The sequence below is a fragment of the Polyodon spathula genome, chromosome 7, assembly GCF_017654505.1.
Source record: "Polyodon spathula isolate WHYD16114869_AA chromosome 7, ASM1765450v1, whole genome shotgun sequence".
NCBI lineage: Eukaryota > Metazoa > Chordata > Actinopteri > Acipenseriformes > Polyodontidae > Polyodon > Polyodon spathula.
This window is the reverse complement of record NC_054540.1, coordinates 56,270,775-56,287,745: the sequence shown is the minus strand read 5'-3', so window position 1 is coordinate 56,287,745 and position 16,971 is coordinate 56,270,775. Positions and strand designations below refer to the sequence as shown.

The following is a 16,971-nucleotide window of genomic DNA, read 5'->3' as shown; positions in this document are numbered from 1 at the left end:
AAGGGAACACAAGTTCATCTTCAAACTAGGAACTTTGGAACCTCTTGGAATGAACATTCTATTCTGACAATCCAGAATCACCCACAGAAGCATTTCATTTTTTTTGTGCACTGCAGTTCTACCTCCTTTTAAAACATACAATAACCCTACTCTGCATTCTGTGTGGACACCCACAAAGAGTGATGAAAAGACCATTCAACTCTCCGATTCAAGCCTGAACTTGACAGACTCTCTGGAACAAAAGCCTGAAGCAGCGGCCTTCTCTAGCACTGTTACAAATTAGACCGCAGACGCCACCTACAGTCAACACAAAGTATGGACACATTTTGTCTTGTCAAAACAGGGAAAATATTTTTTTTCTACTCCCATCTACATATTTCCTGAAGGGGCATTGGGGTAACAATGATTTTCAATTGTTTTCCAGTGCCCTCCAAAAACAATGTTCAGGCTGTAATGTTCACTATTATATACAGAGCTGAACGTCATGGATCACTCTGCCCAATACTGCATGTCAGTGTATGGAAGACTCTTGGCTTTGTAGTCTTTGGTAATTGAAACTGGAACTACTTTCTTTACTGGAGGAAAACATCATGACTGATAAAAAGAAACCTTGTAGCAAAAATAAAATATTAGGACATGTTCTACATTGGCAGAACTACTTCAAAAAGCAAGAACGTAAGCAAACACAATTCTATTTTGCCTTGAAGAAAAGACAAAAGCAAATTAGTTCATATTTACTATTACCACCCAGGGTTTGGGGGTAATAAATACAGCATTAATACAGCAGATGAAATGAATACAGAGAAAAAGAGGAAACTGCGACACACCGCCTGTCTTCACGAATGAACTTGTTAACACTTTCAGCGGCTTCACCTGCGGGTGAGGAGCTTTGCGGCTGAGACTCTGCAGTACTGAGGTGAGAGTCTTGTCAGGGTTTCCAAGCTTCCCTATCCAAACTGCTCCAGGGAGCAGTGGCGCAATTTGCTCCCCAGTACAGATAGAAGACATGACGGTATTCCAATCCATTACAGAACAAGCCCTCCTTAGCTATAGGGGTTCCCATAGGACTCCACGAGTCCAGCATTGTATACCTGTCTGGCAATGAACACAACACAGATTCCTGTGAAACCGATTGTTATTTATTTATTTAGAATATAAGCTTAAAAGCAGACCATTTGTTGTATATTTTATTTACAACACAAACTGTTAGCCCCCTCGTCTTAACACTAAAAGCTACACCAGTATCACAACTTCACTTCTTCAAATTGATCTTTTTCATTGTGGACAAAATCAGGAATTTCAAACTTAAAACAAACAAACAAAAATACAAAACAGGATACAGACAAAGAATAAAAATACTATTCAGAATTTGTAATTATAATATTTCCATGTTTAAAATAACAAATAACACACAAATATTAAAGTACAAAATGACTGACAATGTAACAAGAATGCATTTCAATATTAAAAGTAAGGCTTGCTGCCAGACTGCAGTGTTTAATCTGGGTTGAAGTAACTTGCACATCATACTTGCCAACAGCTGAATTCAAAATCTGGCATGATAACAGGGCTGCTTTTAATACAAACACCAGACTAATGCAGAACACCTTAAACAGAGTATTTGATTGCATGTCAACAGTGATAATTCATTTGGCTGTTCTGTTACAGACAGCAGCCCTGCAGTCTCCCCCTTAGTGGAGCGATAACCAGGGATTTTCAAATCGATTTTCTATCCTACAAGCATTGTCACCGCTTCCCTATTGCTGTGCTAAAGGTCTTTATGTAGCATTGTTTTTACTTGCAGGGTTTTCCAAAACAACACTATACATTGCTAAAGTTTAAACTGACGCTTTGAGGTCGGACTTTTTCATCAGATCAGTCCAACTCTGATGCACCAGGATATAGAAATCAGCTGCATGGAGCTGTGCTTGAACGAATCTGAAATCTAAAGATTTTCAGCAAAGGACGAAATTAAAAGTTGCTATGGATGTAACATATAATTGAAGCTTTTTAACATGTCATTTAGAAATGAAGGGCTCTGTCCACTAAACTCAAGTGGTATTAGAAGGTGTGTCAACTCATATCAAATGCATGGTGGATTGTGTTTGTTTGTTTTAGTAGTTGATGCATTTAGACCATGCACACAGCAATTCCAGGTGGGAGACTGGCAAGTGCAATGCAAATGCTATTTGTTGAATAACTGTGCAGTAGACCTTTAGTAACACTGACTGTTAAAACACTGATTATCTTCAGTACAAGTTAAACAGATCCCCCTCACCCGCGTTCGGATCTGAAGGTGCACAGACAGCAACTACAAGCCTGCCAGTAGATGTATTACAACCAGCTCCTCATCTTCCTTCGATCATTAAGATGCTGCAAGGAGCCAGTTTCCTGGACTACAGTACTAAGCAGGTTTAAAAAATAATAAGCAGCAACATTTACCAGAAGTAGCACGAGAGCAAACTATTAACGTTGCAGGGATTTGAACTAACAATGCTGGGAGGTACTTGCATTAGCAGAAACGAAATTCTACAGAATTTGCTTGTAGCTGCAGGGAAGCCACGACCAATACCAGTGTGGTGAAGTTCAACTCCCAAACTGTTCCATTACTTTGTTTTATTGCACATGTGATTTGCAACTGCAGAAGATGCTGCTACACAGCTGAACGCCAATACAGGTAGTTAATGAGCTGCTTCCATAGGTGCACATAAAGCTATGCATGTTAGTGTTTTTATCAGTCATTTACTTTCTTAGCAAAAATAAGTATGACAGTGAACACAGAGAGTAAAGACTAGCAATTAATAGAATCACACAAGAGTATTAAAATATGAATAGTAATAATTAAGTTTATGTAGCAAAAGTCTTAAGCATGCCCCTTCCTGTTTTGGGCTTGCTAAGCTAAGGAAAGGTATTTAGGCTGACTAACTGATTTAGTGCACGGCTATCAGAGAGAAGGACAAAAGCCAAGGTTTATAATAAAAAAATAAACACACACTGGGTGCGTTAAGTTAGCGAGCGGCTGAGAGCGTGAATTTCTCCGTGGAGCAGCCAAACCGAGCATGCCTTGAAGTGGGTTCGTTCACTGAGCTGAGAAGTTACTTAAACTCATTAGCAATGCATTCTCAACAGCAGCAGATGGGGCCCGATTAGTTGTCACACAGGAAGTGAACCTGTAGCGCTGTGTTGGCAGGTAAAGAACGGTTTCACCAAAGTCAGAAGATAAAAGTCTGGAAAACAAGAAGTTAAATAGAAAAATCTGACTTCGGAAAAGCTTTGCTAATGTGACACGTCAAAAAAGAAATGCCCCTAGATTATTTTATTACCCTCCGAGCAGGGCACACACGGTGCTGCACCTGAATCCACTGTTTGACTAGCTGCTACCTGTACAGATCTACTCTGGGGGAACCCTGGAACTTTCCCCGAGACCAAGTCAGACACAAGCATTAGTGAAATGTGCCGTTTCCACTGCAAGTACGATCATGAAGTCAGAACAAGAAATTAGAACAAAGCCCCTTCTGTACTGCTTCAATAGAAGAGTGCCCATTTCTGAATGACACCTGGCACCAACACATTACCCACTAGTTCTCTGCAAAGACTTAGATCCCCACATTTTCACTAACAAGACCCTGACACAGCATACTGAAGGCACAAGTTACCCCCAAGCTGTATGTCTTTTAGCCAATTTACATCTGTACAGAAACACTAAACCTGCCATTTCACGTCTCTCACCCACCTGGTTATTTATGCGAATAACCACATATTTGTTCTCCACAACCAAATCTACAGGTTTTATCGGACATGCAGATTAGCTGCTTGGACCATTTTTACTTCAGGATTACAATATACTGCACCATGCTTGTCAGTTTTAAGCTTACATAATTGATTTAAAAAAAAAAAAAAAAAAAAAAAAAAAAAAAAGTCCCTTTTTCATGACAAACTAGTTTTTAGTTTTATAACATCAGTACAGCTCAGGTCCTTGCATACTAAAAACATTTTTTTAATCAAGTTGTTCTGATCAGCTTATGTTAACTGATCAAGGGGCTTTGTGTCCAGGTTGAATGTGCAGGAAACTTCTTGACCCAGGAAAGTAGGAAAATGGGCTTTGTATTGTATGCAGAGGCATTCTTGCCTTACTACCTTCCTTCAATGCAGTAGTATGGACTGAGGAAATTGATCACTATACACAGGAGGTACAGCAAAAGGCAGACAGGCCATGGAGGTTCCTGGCACCGCAGACAGATAAACCGCTAGCTTGAAAGCAGCCGGCGTTGGACACTGGGATTACAGGGTTGCATTATTATTTAGCAGACTTTGTTTAGGTCAGGGACTTTTTCTTCCAGTTTATTTCTTGGCGCAGTTTAATTTTAAAAGTCACAAATGCGTTTTTTGTTTTTTTCTCTATTGGTAATTCTTCACTAGCACTGGCCACTGTGCAGAGTTTAGCATCACCAGAATGATCATCTGGGAGGCAAACAGTGTGAAACCGCTTGGCACTGACCGATTCAGCTCCCCCCCAACACCCAAAGAAAAGAAAACTTGGCTCCAACATCCTGGACCCATTCTACCGCACTGGCTCCTTTGTGTTGACGTCTATCCAAAGCAAGGCTTGGGTTCCCGTTTTCATGGCCGCAGTGTGTAATAAGCTACTGATTAGGATTCTCCTTCTGCCCCCTGCTGGGGGGTCAAAATAAAAGAACATCCGTTTTCCTTTACTCTCCCCTCTTCCACCAGATAAAATCCACCCCACTCCCGCCCTTCCTTAAGAAAGGACAGGCTCCGCTGAAGTGTTCTATATTAGCCGCCGCAGTTTATTTATTTTTTTTATTGGGGGGGGGGGGGATATATCATCTTGGGGAAGACATTCCGCATATCTAGGTATAAATGAAGGATTTGTTTAAATAAAAAGTTAATAAAACTGGATATATGTTCAAGTTAATCAATTTTTAGGTAACGGGGATTTTAAGTTCTCGTTTGTGTCACAGACGGTCACTCGTTTTGAAGAGGTTGGTTTTGCAGCGACAAGTCTTTCTTGCTTTCCGAGTGCTTGGGATGGAGAAAGGTTCGAGAAGGAAGGTCTGTCTGTGGAAAGTGGAGGATAGAGGGAAGAGAAAGGTAGGGGTTTACAAAAGCAGGCAGCAGCTGCTCTCTGTAGTCTTCTCGCGGTTTCTCTGACCTGCAAAAGAGAAAAAACTTGAGTAAGACAAAGGCTTATCATATACCTCTTTACACATCTTAAAGGCTTCAGCTATTCATGTCTGGCTACTAGCCTGCTCCGGTATTCAGAATCATTTAGTGGACTAAACCACAAGGTATGTATGTAACAAAATGCCTTCAAAATTTTCAGCAACCCACCCCACAGTGACATACGTAGTATTTAACACTAGGCCTTTGTGTATTTAATAAGCATCATTAATTGCCGTCACTGTTTCTTTAAATTAGACGGTAGAAATTTGAGAAAAGTACAAAGCAGTCCAAAACTAGGGCTTGTACACCAACACTACAGCAGCCCTGGTGCAGGCAGCTACGCCTCAAAGTGCTGTCATGTTAGATTACAGCACAGTGAGAAGGGAACGTTGCTTCATGGCTACGGCTAGCTCGTGTTAATGTTCTGCAGCTGTAGCAGTGCGAGGGGATCTATTCCCATCAGCTGGTTTACCGTGGGAGTTTGGCTCGGGCAGCGTCTCGCGGGCCACCAGGTGCATCACTGTGGTCCTCCCGGGAGGAAGCTTCAGAGCTGGGAAGGGAATGGCATGAGAATCAGCAGGGGGCGCCACATGCGCAGCTCAACCAGGGGGAACAGACTGCTGCACAACACTGGCATTTACACTTGGATTTAATGAAAAAAGATCACTATCTGGGCAATGTCCAAAACTAAATAATAAAATCAATTTAAACACCACATGCCTTCTAGGTGTCAGCACTTTAACTTGCTATATGGAGAACCAATCTAAGCGACTAAAAATAAAGGAATAGGACATCTAGACAAAGTGGAGAAACTGTTCATGCAACAGACCCAGTATCTACAGATCTCAATACAAGTCAACACTGGTCTGGTACAAAGTAAAGGACAGTGTTATTTTAAACAGGGAAAGGAAATCTCAGAGCACTTTCTACTTTTGATTGCTCTGAACCAAGAGTCCAGCGGGGAAAACAGTTTAGCACTGAGGAAAAACAGCCCTGCAATGCACAGCACACACCGCCAGGGGAACTACTGGATTGATTTTTCTGCACCAGATTAGCCTCAACAGATTTTGGTAGTACCATACCTCACAATACCAGAGGAAATATTATCCACGATACAAGCAAATAGATTAACTAGGCAGATACATTTTCTTACCCAAATGATTTTGAAAAAGTTGCATGTAGTGCCTGAATCTTTGCTACACAGACAGGGAAGTTATTTGTATGGCGGCAGGAATAACGGGCTTCCCTGGAGACCAAAGTTTTAAAGTTTTGAGCCTTTAGAAAGGAAAGGAGATCCAAAAACCCCATGAGCGGAGGTGTGGGATTGCTGGTGCGGCGTCCTCCTCCTCGCTCCCTTGCTTACCTCCCAGCGTGACGTTGCCATGCAGGAACCGGCCCTGGTAGATGAGACGCAGGATGAATGGGCTGCTCACCTGCTCGTCCTCCCAGTCTGCAGCGACACACACACACAGAGCACAGTTTACAACAGGCAGTTATCAGTAAAACCCTTCCTACACCATCACCATCAAATCACAAATAAACCCTACTGAAGTAACTAATTATAGTAATAGGAACAGTCACATACCTACAGAAAAAGGATCAAGTCATACAGTACCAGGGAAAAGTTTGAGTACACCTGCTTGAAACCAGGTTTTTCATGATTATCTATGCTTTTAACTGTATAAACCCTTTATTTCATTATAGGACACGTGTACTTATAAGCTGATAATCATAAGTGAATTGCATTCAAAAATTTAATTTTTAAATGAAAATGTAAATCTTGTCAATTTCAATGAAATGGTCACCCAAAGCAAGCGGATTTCAGTCTGAAGCCCAAGTCAGTTAAAAGTCTGAAATGTGTATAACACTGTGTTAGAACACTGGCCTAAATGTAAAAGTGTCTGTTAGATGTTCTGAGTTAACTAGCATGTTACCTAATTAACCTTTTGTCACCAATTATTGTTAACAGGTGAGGGTCCATGATTACTATAAATATAGGTAGCATAGGCACAAGTTTGTCATTCCTGAATGTAAGGCAGCAGAAAATGGCAAAATACACTCAGTTAAGCAAAGAAAAGACAGTTTGTAATTACTTTAAGAAATGATGGTCAATCTTTAAGACAAACCGCAAGAACTTTGCAAGTGTCTGTAACTTCTGTGGCCAAGACCACCAAACGATTTGAAGAAACTGGCAATCGTGAGGACAAACAAGGTCAGGCAGGCCAAGGGTGACCTCAGAATCAGAGAACAAGTTCATTCGAGTCACAAGTCTGCGAAACCGGCGATTAACTGCCCCTGAAATACAAGCTCAGCTAAATGCTACTAGAAGTACAGATGTTTCAACATCAACTGTTCAGAGGAGATTGCGTGAAGCTGGCCTAACTGGAAGAATTGCTGCAAAGAAACCATTAAGAGTGCAGAATAAGAGGAAGAGACTTGCCTGGGCCAAAAAACACAGAAACTGGACGTTTGAGGAGTGGAAGTCGGTCTTATGGACCGATGAGTCAAAATTTGAAATATTTGGGTCCAACCGCAGAGTATTTGTAAGACACAGAGAAGGTGAGCGCATGAGTTCTGCATGTGTGGTTCCCACTGTCAAGCATGGAGGAGGCAGTGTCATGGTCTGGGGTTGCTTTGCTGGTGACAGAGTTGGTGATCTTTACCAAGTCCATGGCAAGCTCAACCAGCATGGCTATCATAGCATACTTCAGAGGCATGCCATTCCATCAGGATTACGGCTAGTTGGGCAGTCCTTCATTCTTCAGCAAGATAATGACCCGAAACACACCTCAAAGTTGTGCAAGAACTATCTGGCGAAGAAGGAAAGTGAAGGACAACTCAATCTAATGACCTGGCCTGCCCAGTCTCCAGACCTCAATCCCATAGAACTTGTATGGGACGAACTGGACAGAAAAGTCAAAGCAAAGCTACCCACAAGTGCCCCACATCTCTGGGAATTGCTGCAGAAGAGATGGGAAGACATGTCAGGCGATTCCCTGCTGAAACTTGTTAACCAAATGCCTCATGTTTGTGAGGCTGTTATTAAGGCAAAGGGTGGCTATTTTGAGGAATCCAAAATTGAGACAATTTTCAATTATCTTGAACATTGCTTTGATACTCCTTATGTTTTGTTTATTGCAACATGTGTTTTCATTTATTTACAGAAACGTATACGACGTAAAACATTGGCAATTATGAAAAACCTAGTAAAACTTTTGACTAGTACTGTAATATATAATAACTTTCATTTTATTTTCTACATATCTACCATATGTGGTTTTAACTATGCACTGTAAAAATGTGTTAGATTGCTTAGGGATGAATCGTCATTTAAAATGGTTTAATCTTTAGATACTGCTCTTTACATGACCTGGACGCAAGTCTGGTTTTTAACAGACTTGCGACCGCTTCAAATTTGTATTAGACAGTCAAAGATCTGCAGGTCAAACAGAGAGGTGGAGTTTGCACACAGGACCGTGTACAGTGCGAGGTTATTAATCTGCAACGCATGCAGCCTCATCTACAGAAATGCTGTGGTATTGCACATCACTGGAAGCAACAGCACTCAAATGAAGAGCTTCTCATGAAGGCTTCGATTGGTTACCGTTTACCAAACAAGGGTTTCATTAAAAAAGAAAAAAAAAAAAAAAAGAGAGACACAATGACTGAAGATACATCATCTGGGATCTGATAAACTAAGCTGGGTGGGTGCTGTAGTGTATCCGTGCTGTGAGCCCCCACAGCCAGGTGGAGGTGCGGCATCGCAGAAGCCTTCGCTCACCCATTGGCCAGTTCTCGTAAACATGTTTGGCGATGTCAGCCGCGGAGTCGCTGGGGGAGAAGGTGAACTCCTCCGTCTTCCCGCTCACCAGGATCAGCCTCAGGTTCAGCTGGAAAACAAAACACAGGTTCAAACACTCGGAACAGATCACACCCACTGGTCAACCTCATAACTGACAACATACTCTGAGATATACAGCACCCCCCCCTCCTCCCAAGACGAGCACGCTTCATAGCCACAGGGACAACCAAACACAACAGGAAGGTCTTGCTTTGAGGAGATTTCTCTAAATGGTCTCCATTGTGGAAAGGTAGAGTTTATTGATTTTTGCTTAATCCGACGCAGAGAGAATGGAGCCTTTATTACTATGTGGGCTGTTGATTCTGCCCTCTGTCCCACTCAGAGAAGAAAATTGTCCACTGTTAAGAGGAATTTCCCTGGCTTCACATACCAGCATTCCCCACCCAGTGAACCATGGAATCAAGCCGGTACCGCTTTCCACTGAACACAAGAGCGCTTCCCTTCCTCCAGCGCAAAAAACTAGAATAACCCGTTGCAAACTGCTCTACCGAAGGCGTAAACCACTCGCCTGTATTGGCGGTGTTGTTCCACATGAGAGAGAAAGATGCACAGAGCCCACAGCTTGTTTAAACAGAAACCAGGGTGTTTGTTCTGCCAGGTGTATCACACTGTTTTCATCTGAATTAATTATACAGCAGTCCATAAAACAGTCACACGTTATTTATTTTGTTGTTGGCAGTAAAGTACAAGAGAATCGGTTCAGCCGTTCACACTATACACCTAGCCAAAACAAAAAAGCTACAAAAATAAATAAATCTACGTACAGACTGAACAGTGTTCAGAATAGTGGTTCGTTTGGAGTTCCTGATCATAATCGTTAACAAAACTAAGAAAATTACTTTGTTAGCAATGAATCTTTGAATAAAAAATTAAAAAAACTGTAAACATTTTACATGCTGAAAGAATTTGTTCCACTACACGTGAAATCTACCGTTAAAAAAAAAAAACGAACTACAGTTTTCTAGAAGCAGCTCCTACATCCCAGACAGTTGTGCAGTTTGTCTTCCCGATTCAGACCTTCATACATCGTGTCCCATCTCCTACATGCATTACTGTCCATGCATACTGATGCATCTAGATTGTGAGCAGTTTACTCCAGTAGACTGACTCAGCAAGCCAGTATCAGCAGTACAGGGGTGTGTGCTGTGCACGAGAAGATAAACTTCAAAACCACAAAATGCCGACACAGTGCGAATTCAATTTCATGAAGTCTGCAGGATTAATAGAACATTTTGACTGCTGCTGCAAGGTCACAACGCTTTAAATACGGCAAAGCTGTTAACACCTGGGTTTCAGTGCACATCAGACCCATTTTCAGTCTCTGCTGCCTCGCGAATAAGCATGAAACAATGTGCTCAAGAGCACACAGAGCCCTTTGATCGCGAGCAGATCATCTGAACATGGCTTATAATTAGGGTTGTTTAAAACTATATTAAGAGAGATCGGCTTAACCCAGTTGTGTAAAAAGACAGCCATTTTGTTCAAACCAGTACAGTCGTCTGTCTTCACAGCACATCTACACAATGCAGCCATAGTTGACGCAGTTTAAACTCCATTTAGGGGGAATTTGCTAATGTGATCACCCAACCCCAGGTGTTCAGGACAGCTCAGGGTTGCGTTATTACATTTTCACTGCTAGGATGTCATGCTGGGCTGGCATTGTCCTTTGTTTGGCAGCAACGTTGGTGTATATTAAAAAACGAAGACAACTAGAGCTTTCATGCTTCCAAGCAGCAGCAGCCAGTCACAAAGACACAATAAATACACTGTGCATCCATGCTGTGGCCCGTCTCGGACCTGTCATGAAGACTGCGGTTTAGAAAAAGCTTGCTAAACCAGCCAATAACATCTTTAAAAGACTAAACTGAATCCACTTTGACAGACTGTGAAGTCGGCCTCAACAGGAACAAACCACCACAGCCACAAAAAAGGTGTTAAGCCCTCACAGTTCCTCAGTGAGACAGGCACACATTTTCAGAGCTGCAGCTGGATTTGTGTTTAACACTAATGCTCTTTTCTTCGTATTGTTGTTCAGTTGCAGTTTCCTGCTGTAATTTCCAAGCCTCTAGGAAAAGTTTACAGTAGTTTTACCCCCAGGAGGCATCTGCTGAAAACAAAGTGTTCATATAAAGAGAATACAAAGGCATGTCTAATTATCCTCAGGTCTGCCCGATTAAAAGCTCACAAAATGGAATGACAGCTAAAGCAGCTGTGTTGCAGGAGGGGTCTTGCATTATGGCTCCAAACTGATGCTGCACTTAATCTGTCCAAAATGGGTAGGAACCACCATTTGGGGCAATACTGCCCCCTCCCCCTGCAAACATCTGCCCACCCAGGCGACATAGCTTTAAAGCGATTAGCACAAACCAAATGGCTGCCTGGCTAACACCAATCCTGCAGAGTCTTCAAAAGACACAGACAGTAGGCGCAGGATGCCCAACACTTTGGTAGACAGATAAAAAGAACAAAATGTGCAAGGCATGTCCTGTTTAACAGCCATAGAGAGAGAGGGACTTAACAACCCCACCCCTGAGCAGAACATGTAGAAGCACACAGCACCCCTGAGCTTTTCAAAAGCACAATCTCATCCATTAATCACAGTTACTGTGACCATGCAGTGTTAAGCTATTCTAAAACCATTCATGTTGTGAATTTCACCTTTTACTGGTTGGGGTAATTGAGCAGATTACTTCAGAACCAGGTTTAATTGATGGTAGTTTGTCTTTTCTTGTTGACCATTCATTTTTTCATCTGTTCGTTGCCTAAAATGTGCAGGTGTGGTAAATGCTGCTATTATCTTACCCTTGAAAAGTGACACTACCACCGCTGCATATCTCTGCAGTGGCTAGTATACCAACTACCTACAGGTCTACATGAATAGGGTCTAGTTCACAGTTATGTAAACATACCATACTAGAAGATCACAAATGAAGCTTGCAGCCCCTGCACACTTAGCACTATGCTGACTAGCGCCATCTTTCTGGAACATGGTACCTTGACACAGAGTAGCCCTGGAAACAAAGCAATACATGTCAGGCTGTGAGGGCACAGCGCTCTCAATTTAACAGTGTGATATTTTCTACCCTAATAAATAAATATCCACCTTCCCAATCAGGTTCTGTGCAGATGTCATGTCATGCATTAGACAGAGAGCTTTTAAAGGACCCAGGGTTAGACACACAGTGCTACTGCTCACGCTGAAGGACGTGAAGGGGGGTTATGGACAACAGAACTTTAATTCTAAGGGCATAGTTGCTTACTACTGTACAGGTTGTATGTGTGTGTATGTATGTATAAAGAGGCCACCTCATTGAACAGATAGGATGTTGTGCTCTTCTAACTTTAGTAGACGATACAGCACACTTCTAAAAAGTTTAAGGGTTTTTATTTGTATTTTTTTGTGTGTGTTAGAGTGCAGTTTCTAAAATGGGTGCTGCCTTGGTTTAATCAGAAGTGATTCACAACAGAAAAACATATCTAAAAACTCACTCAGAAACATAAGTATTGAAGAGCTGTAACCCTAGAGTATCCCCACTGCAAAAACTCCAACACAAGAGGGGGCAAGACTGAGCTAGCAGGCTGGGGACAATGACTGTCAGAGTGGGGTACAGCACTGCATTCTAGCCCAGGAATACTTGGCTTAGTCATGTTGAGTCTCTAAAGCCAACTGTCCTCAAAAGAAATAACCTGGCACTGTTGCTGGGGGGTGCTGTGTGACCCCAAGGGGCAAACTCATTTTCTCAGTGTCCTGTTGAAGGTGTGCACGAGTGATATTTTAGGTATTCCCTGGGGAGTTGAGATGACAGTTCTCACATAAGCTCAGGACATTCCTGCAAAACAAAAATAAACCAGTGCAATCCAACACCAACCCGGTATAGCTCCAAAGAGAACAGGTGGACGATGAGGGGTTAACCCAACCTACACTGAAGATCCAACTTTTTGGCTCCATGCCATTTTTTGCTACTAATTGCACGTGGGTGTACAGAACTAGTATATCAAGTCAGACAACAATTTTAAAAGGTAAATCTGAGCTTGTTACCTATACACTAGGGCAACTCAAACTCGTATTAAAACCTGCAATCGCTGAAACTGCTATGAAATAGGTGTCTTAGTTCCTTCCATGTGATGTACTATAAATGTGTCTGTCTGCTTTTAGAAGGGGTTATCTAAATGCAGTATTTAGGAGGCAGGCTGACAATTTGATAAATGTAGTAACTTGTAAACATGTGTCATGCCTCACACACACTAGCTACCAGCAGGGCTTGGACTCCCTGACTGGCCACATTCCCGACTCCAGCTTGCCCCTGGGGTTGACACCAGGGCAGGCGCTGGCGGGGGCAAATGAGCTGCCCAGTCATCTCCAGCCAGTCTATTTCCAAACACCCTGGAGTGCCCTGGATCAAAGCACTGGGGCTTGTGTCTGATGCTGGGGATGAGATTGACACATTTAACAAGACTACCCCAGACCTTTCTATAGCCTGCTTCACATGACCATGTGGGAAGAGTTGGCAGTCATTTGCAGATGTACCTTTCTACCCCTTTACCTCTTTGTCAGAGCCCCCAACTCCCTTACCTCTGCCACTGACCCAGCTCAGCCTTGATTGTTACCCCTACACACACATTCTTCCTCTATAGCGCCCTTGCCCCATAACCCAGAACCCAAAGTAGATCCCTAGTTCCCCTAGAATTCTGCAAGCAGCCTGGCTTCAGCGCTATGCATGCGGCCCCATCCAGACGTCCATGTGAAACACAGCAGAGACATGTATGAGCTGGATGGGGGGTTTGTTTAACCAAAATAACCTGGAGAGCAGCCCGGTAAATAAAAAAGTATCTAAGGGTTGTATTCGACAACACAACTGGTTTCACATTGCTGTACTGTTTACCCTGAAAACACACACACAAACACTTTGTACCAGTCTCACTGGATTGGGGGGGGGGGTGTAGTAAATTGGCCTACTTATATTGTCCTCAAACCTAAAATCCTGGGATGACATTCAATTGTATTCCCCAAACCCATCCCCACCCCCGCTCTCAACAGGGGGTAGGGGTAATTTAATACATTGGGGACAATCTCATAAAAGTCGAAACAGATGGTTCCTTAGCAACAGGGTCTGGGGGTTGTTCACCAAAAAAAGACACAAACTAAAGCAAACATTAAAAAAAATATAACATGTTTACTAGAAAAAAAAAATACGAGCGTGAAAAACTGTGACTTACCGTGTCTGGGTTGTGCAGTGAGGTCATGTCGTTGATTCAGGTCTGTCTGGATCTTTGCTCGGATAGATGTAAGTAACGAGGCAGAGCCGTGCACAGTATTTACAATGAGGCTGTATTTGTATCGCCACAGCGTTACACCGCCTGGCACTGACGGGACACCTCAAAGCACGAAAATACTCTTCGCCTACCGGCGCAACACAGACAAGGGCAAATAACTTCACCCCGATATGCAATACATATATATATATTAGTATAGCTACCTACAAATGATCGCTACTTAGAATGTATAATGTTACAGTTGGTTAACGGGGAGCTCCATTGGTAGTACACCATCCGATCTATCTACATGTAACTTTTCACAATCGCGTTAAACAGAAGTACAAACACATTTAAATGTAATACTCCAGAGAAGGCCTGTATCTTTCTATTTCCCATCTGTAGTGAACTAGTCGTAAGGAAGGAAGCACGTATTGGAACTGCACTGTTTTTTTTTTGTTTTTTTTTTCGTAATTACAGTTTCTGTTTTTAATAATATACAGATATTACCTCTTGTGAAGGTAAACAAGAATGACCAGAACTGCTCCTGCTTGCGAGTGTAACACGAATTATCAATAACACTGACTTCGCTAGCATTTCCTTCAAGGAAACGGGAAGAAGCTCGAACAACGCGACAACGCTTTTTGTTTTGTTTGTTTTTAACGAACGGGAGACAAACCAAACAAGAAAAAAACAATTTACTAGCGTTAACAGTCTCTTTACGACAGCGTCTCAAACCATGTCAGCGGCTGGCTATACTGCTTTCCCTCTCCGCTTGAAATCACACACCGGACGCCTAATGGCAGCCAATTTAAAGACACGGGAAATCAGCTGGGCCCCATCTCTCAGGAAACGACGCTCCGCAAGGTGTGCCGGGAAGTGTAGTTTTAGTCCTCACAAAACTGCTTCCAAACGTGTGTATTTTTAACGACCGACAAAGCGTTTTTGGAATCATTCATCATCCATAATTATGTATTCTTAAAACGCGTTAAAAACAAACCTTGTTCCTAAGCCTTTTATTAATATATGACTATGTAAAATATGTAGAGTAAATATAACTAGATGCTATTTTTTAAGGGTCCTTATACAAAATGTTACATTTATATTTCATAAAGCATTGAAGAGCGTCAAAACTATTCAACGGCTTTCATCATGGAGCCGAATCCTCCAAAACGTGTTGGTCTGCCCCTTTTTTGTTAAGACTGCATTACACAGATATTATTTTTCACAAGCTTTTACCCTTAAAATAATACAATTCCTCGTGATTATTTTAAAGGTGCTACCCATACACAGTTATAAGACACAGTTATAAAAGCTGCTGTGTACGGATGTTTCTTTTAAAATGTAATGAGTATTCAAAAACATTAAAAACGTAAGCAAATGAAAATAATAGTCTACAGTTTCGTTTTACTCCAATGAATAAAACAGAGCTTACGCAATGCAAAGATAACCTCCCGCTGCTGAATGTAGCAGCATGAGGATGTATGAATGACCGGCAGAAAGGAAGCTCGTGTGCCTTCCTGCAACTACCTTGGGTGATGTAGACAAACTGGCCAGCCAACAATGCAGCTAGCACAGAAAGCCAAACTATCGATGCATGTAATACAAACTCAACCAAGGTTTATCTCGGAATGTGTAACTGCGAAAAGTTTACTTTCTTTCTTTCTTTTTTTTTTTTTTTTAAAAAATGATTGTATTTGTTTACAATGTTGCAAAATAGTGACAAAACATACAACTACCAGCATGCACTGCATTCACCCGGCAGCTACGTCACTCACGTGTCCACGCCGAGTCTCCACCTCTTTAGCAATAACCCCTCCCCGCTGTTTTTTTGTTTAACTAATGACGTCATGTTCTAAAAGCAGCACCCCGCCCTCTCCAGTCAACATCGTGACTGCCGGTTGCCTTTACCGCTCAGGAAACACATCATAGTCTGGGACCTATTACACAGCAGCGCTGTTGTGCAACGCAGCCTGGCTTTGGGTTAGAGTTGAAGCGATTGTATTTGAATACAGACAGGATCTCTCAGGCACCCCTCAAGGTTGTAATGTCCCGTTCTCGTTTAGCCAGTAATGTGTATGTTACAGTGATCCTAAGATGTACTCTGGTGTTTGCATGCTGGGTGTGTGCTGGTGATTAAAATTATAGTAATGAAAAAGTAAGGAAGAAAACAACTGTGACATCAATCCAGTAATACTGACCAATAGCATGACCACGACCTTACAGCATTTAAACCACGATCTTACTGCATCTAAACCACGACCTTACAGCATCTAAACCACGACCTTACTGCATCTAAACCACGACCTTACAGCATCTAAACCACGACCTTACAGCATTTAAACCACGACCTTACAGCATCTAAACCACGACCTTACAGCATTTAAACCACGACCTTACAGCATCTAAACCACGACCTTACTGCATTTAAACCATGACCTTACAGCATCTAAACCATGACCTTACAGCATCTAAACCATGACCTTACTGCATCTAAACCACGACCTTACTGCATTTAAACCATGACCTTACAGCATCTAAACCACGACCTTACAGCATCTAAACCACGACCTTACAGCATCTAAACCATGACCTTACTGCATCTAAACCATGACCTCATTGCATCTAAACCAACTTTACTGCATCTAAACCATGACCTTACAGCATCTAAA

General features: G+C 42.1%; 1 protein-coding gene across 1 annotated transcript; it reads right to left on the bottom strand.

The window, feature by feature from the left end:
• Positions 1–2,604: 2,604 nt before the first annotated feature.
• LOC121318896 (ubiquitin-like protein 3) lies at positions 2,605–15,091 on the bottom strand. Its single transcript, XM_041256077.1, has 5 exons — positions 14,264–15,091; positions 8,966–9,074; positions 6,548–6,634; positions 5,657–5,734; positions 2,605–5,173 (listed from the first exon to the last, which is right to left on the bottom strand). The coding sequence occupies exons 1-5, from the start codon at positions 14,288–14,290 to the stop codon at positions 5,121–5,123; spliced, it is 354 nt and encodes a 117-aa protein (XP_041112011.1). The 5' UTR covers positions 14,291–15,091; the 3' UTR covers positions 2,605–5,120.
• Between the last annotated feature and the right edge of the window lie 1,880 nt (positions 15,092–16,971).